This window comes from Volvox carteri (genome assembly GCF_000143455.1).
Source record: "Volvox carteri f. nagariensis unplaced genomic scaffold VOLCAscaffold_48, whole genome shotgun sequence".
NCBI classification, from domain to species: Eukaryota; Viridiplantae; Chlorophyta; class Chlorophyceae; order Chlamydomonadales; family Volvocaceae; genus Volvox; species Volvox carteri.
In genome coordinates this window covers 629,181-633,209 of record NW_003307591.1, presented here as the reverse complement: position 1 = coordinate 633,209, position 4,029 = coordinate 629,181, and the positions used below count along the sequence as shown (strand labels likewise).

General features: G+C 53.6%; 1 protein-coding gene across 1 annotated transcript in view; it reads right to left on the bottom strand.

Moving 5' to 3' along the window:
- Nucleotides 1–3,751: 3,751 nt before the first annotated feature.
- VOLCADRAFT_95990 (uncharacterized protein) overlaps nt 3,752–4,029 on the bottom strand; it is a gene marked incomplete at both ends in the record, with an annotated part of 2,167 nt that continues 1,889 nt past the window's right edge. The window contains one exon of the mRNA XM_002955023.1: nt 3,752–3,819. Within this exon, the coding sequence (XP_002955069.1) occupies nt 3,752–3,819 (68 nt within the window). The remainder of the gene's footprint in view (nt 3,820–4,029) is intronic.

Sequence of the window (4,029 nt, the reverse complement as noted above, 5' to 3'; positions counted from 1 at the left end):
TTTTGAAGGACTGAGGGACCACCAGAATTATGATGGACTCGGAAATCGAAAGTGCCAGGACCAAGTTTGCAATTTCTTTGGTGCCCAGCTTGGGGCGCTCTGCAGATCCGAGGGACTGCTCGTGATGAACGGCCGGATGAGAGGGGACCCAGAAGGCCGCCTAACTTTCCCTAAGGGGGAGGCAGGCGGTAGTATGATCGATTTATTCATAGCGACTCCGCGTGTGCTTCAGCAGTACGCCACCTTTCTGAGGGTAGGAAACCTGATCGAGTTGGATGGATGGGAGCCCACCGACCACCGTCCTTTGACGCTTGTTCTTAATGTTACAGTGGATGACGAAAGCAGGTGTAGGGACGGTAAAGGCCAGAAAGCCCGGGTGGAGTTTGATATTGCACGATACCAGGATTATGCGGAATATTTTGAGGGGGGGTCCCCTACTATGAATGCCTTAAGCCAAGTGGCCGAGGACCTGCAGAGGGGAGTTTGCAACACCACACAAGCTGTCGAACGCATTGGAGGTGCCCTGTACAAAGTCCTGGTGAGGGCCTTCGATACCCACCGACCTACCGGCATGACGGCAGGTGGGAATACGGTTTGGTGGAACCGGGAATGTCAACAAACACGGCAACGCATGTTGGAGAGTAGAGCACATCTGGGTCCAGGCCGGGTGAGTAATAAATCGGGTCCGGAGTGGGAGGCTTTCCGCCATGTGCGGACAGATTATAACCGGGCAAAAAGACACACAAGGGCGGCATATGAGGAGGATAGGATGAGAGAGTTTGTGGCCAAATGTTGGCAAGACCAACGAGCTTTGTGGCGGGCTTTAGGAGGGAAGTTGAGAGAGCGATGTGCGATAGACGATATTGAGGTCTTTAGGGAACACTTTGCTGGGCTCTTAAACGCAGGTGTAGGGGAGACAGGGCCTGATGGTGCGAACCGGCTTTTGAACTTCATTAACTTTGGGCAGTTCCTAGAGGGGCAGGAATGGCGGTCATCCCACTCGGTTTTGGGCAGGACTGCGAAGGCAGCAGAAATCCTAGACCCCCCTCTCACGCTGGAGGAAGTCGCACGTGCCAGTGACCGGCTGCCTAACAGTAAGGCACCAGGTTTGGAAGTAGCGCCGTCGGAATGTTACCGCTATGCGCGTTTGCCCCGAGAGGAAGAAGGCTCCGCGTCGGGTAATGGTGGGGGCAGGCGACGGGGAGAAGTGAATCAGCTTGTTCCGGTACTGCACGTGCTTCTGGAGCATATCAGGGCGACTGGGGACTTCCCACGGCAGTTTACAACTACCGTCCTCACCCCTATTTACAAGAAGGGGGACCCCAGCATGCCGAGTAACTACCGGGGCATAGCAGTAGGGGGCGCTTTGGCGAAATGTTATGCGCTGGTCCTCCTGGATAGGCTCGTTCGCACAGGGGAGACGCTCTCACTTAGGCATCGAGGCCAAGCGGGTTTCAGAAGAGGTTTCGGTACTACACATCATCTCTTTGCCAAGCAGTACCTTACTACTAGGCACAGCCAACCGGGACAGCGGCCGTTAATCATCGTGCAAATTGACTTTGAGAAGGCGTTTGACAAGGTGCCGCGGGAGATAATGTGGCTTCGCTTGCAAGAGAGAGGGGTTGAAGGGTCCATGCTGCAGTCGCTGATGCGGGCGTATGATAAGGTTACGATGGTCATCAAGACGAATGGCAAGGCTGGAGGTGAATTTGAGTCAAAACAGGGTGTGAAACAAGGCTGTCCACTATCAACTGAGCTGTTTGGGCTCTACATTGAAACCCTCGCGGACGTCATCGATATGAACGACGGTATTAATACCGGGGCACAGCCAGAGGATGCACCGGAGGTTGGAAATGAGCGAGTGTCCATCCTTCTCTATGCCGACGACGTTAGCCTTCTGGCAACAACACCAGGACGCATGGGGGAGTTGCTCAACATTGTGGACATGTTCTGTGACGATTTTGGGATGCGCCCAAATGTGTCGAAATGTGAACGCCTCGTTTTTGCGAGTGACAGCAACATTAGAAGTGCTGTCCAAGCATCGTGTGATGAGCTCAGGCTGGCTGGAGAGGCCATACCGGCTAAGGATAGTGCGCGATATCTGGGGTTAGTGTATGGGCCAGAACGGCAGTTCTGGGCCTGCTGCCAGCAGTTGTATGACACAGCTAGAGCAGCTATGTTCGCGTTGAGTGCAAAATTAGATAAGCTGAAGTTGTTCGCCCCAGATGTGAGGATGAGGTGTTTCGATTCGCAGGTACGAGCAATACTGTTGTATGGTTGTCAAGCGTGGGGGCCGTTTATGCTAGCTGAGGTCTCGGACAGGCACAGGAAGCGGAGTGATGTGAATAACCTTGCAGAGGGGCCCTTCAAGGCGTGCCTAAAGGACAGGGCAGTGCAGCTTCAGATATCTTTCATGCGGCAAATTGTAGGAGCTGCCAGACCAACACACCGCCTCTTGTTCACAGAGCTATCGCAGCTACCCCTACACTACCACGTTCTCAAGCAGGTTGTGAGGTTTTGGAACCATGTCCGTTTACAGCATGGGTCTGTGGCATACCAAGTTTTGCGACAGGAGGTCGCAGAATCCCTCTCCAACCCCGAAGGGCCCGGATGGGGGACACTACTCCTCCGTTTTCTATGTTTTTTGGGGCACGATGTATGGAAAGAGGCCCCGCAAGGGCTACACGAGGTAGACGAACGAGTGGAGTGGCTGATGAACAAGCCAATGCCAGAAGGTGTGATTTCGGAGTTCAAGGTACGATTAATGAGTGGTTGGAAGCATACACGTTTAGATGTCCAGCCTGACGTGTATCCGTCAGACGGCAAACAACCAGGAATTCACATGGTGAAGTATAAGCATTGGATGGGGCTGGCGGCCGAGCAAGCGGGCAGGAAGGAGGTGCTCCCGCACATCACAATGTTTATCCCACGTTCGGCGAATCGCAAGCTTATGCAGTTTAGGCTTTGCTGTTGGGCACTGGCGTCTAACAGAGCGCGTAAGGGACGGCGTTATATACCTAGGGAGGAGTGAGTATGCCCCTGCTGCGGCACTGATAGCCACATCGAGGATGAGAAACACATTTTGCTGGACTGTCCGGTTTACGACGGAATCAGATCTGATATGGGCTTTCCACGCTTCGAACATATGAAGGACACTATGAAGTGGGAACCTGAACGCCTGGCAAGAATGCTGGAACGTATATGGTCTCACCGCAACTCTATCGTTCCCTTTGGTCGTTAGTATACTTCATTACTTGTTTCGTTGGAAGTGCGAGGTAGGATGCTGCTTATAGGCGATTTGGCAGCCCTTGAGCCCTCGGCTCGTACTAGGGTGGTTTGCAGGTACGGGGAACGCACCCACGACCATGTAACAACAACAACAACAGCATGAAGCTTACAAGCATTGCGCAAGGCAAGGTGGTAAGAGGGCCAGAGCCATGCACAGCACAAGAGGCATGCCTGCCTGCATGATTGGTCGCGCTAAGAACTCCGCGGCAGCAGTGCTATAATATGAATGCCGGGGTGTTGCTATGTTGATACACATGCGCAGTTGCACCAGCAACAGCCCAAGTCAAATACCATTCATAAGGCAGCAGCTCAAGTCAGACTCCATTCACAAAAATCGGCAAACTGCCTCATGTGGAGCTCCTACTCTTTTGATGCCATGCACACCTGCATCTGTTGCCCAAGCGTCCATTCTTCATGCCTGCCATGCGTGAACATTGCCACGTGGTGCGGCCCAACCACCAGGTCAACGGAATGCATTACTAATGGTCTTCACCACCGCCATCGGTCTTAACTTGATGCCCTGCAGGGGGGCTGTGGACGATGATGATTGGATGGGTAGTGGCCATGATGACTGGGCTCCCGACAAGCACCTCTGTTTGCTTGTTTATGTTTGCAATAGACACAGGTGCAGCAGGTGGGACCGACATGACGGCAACCATCAGGGTGCGCGCGCGTTACTCTTCCAAGTATGCCGCCCACCTGGTGGTGGAGCCCCCCAACTTGCCGCCATACAAGGAGGCA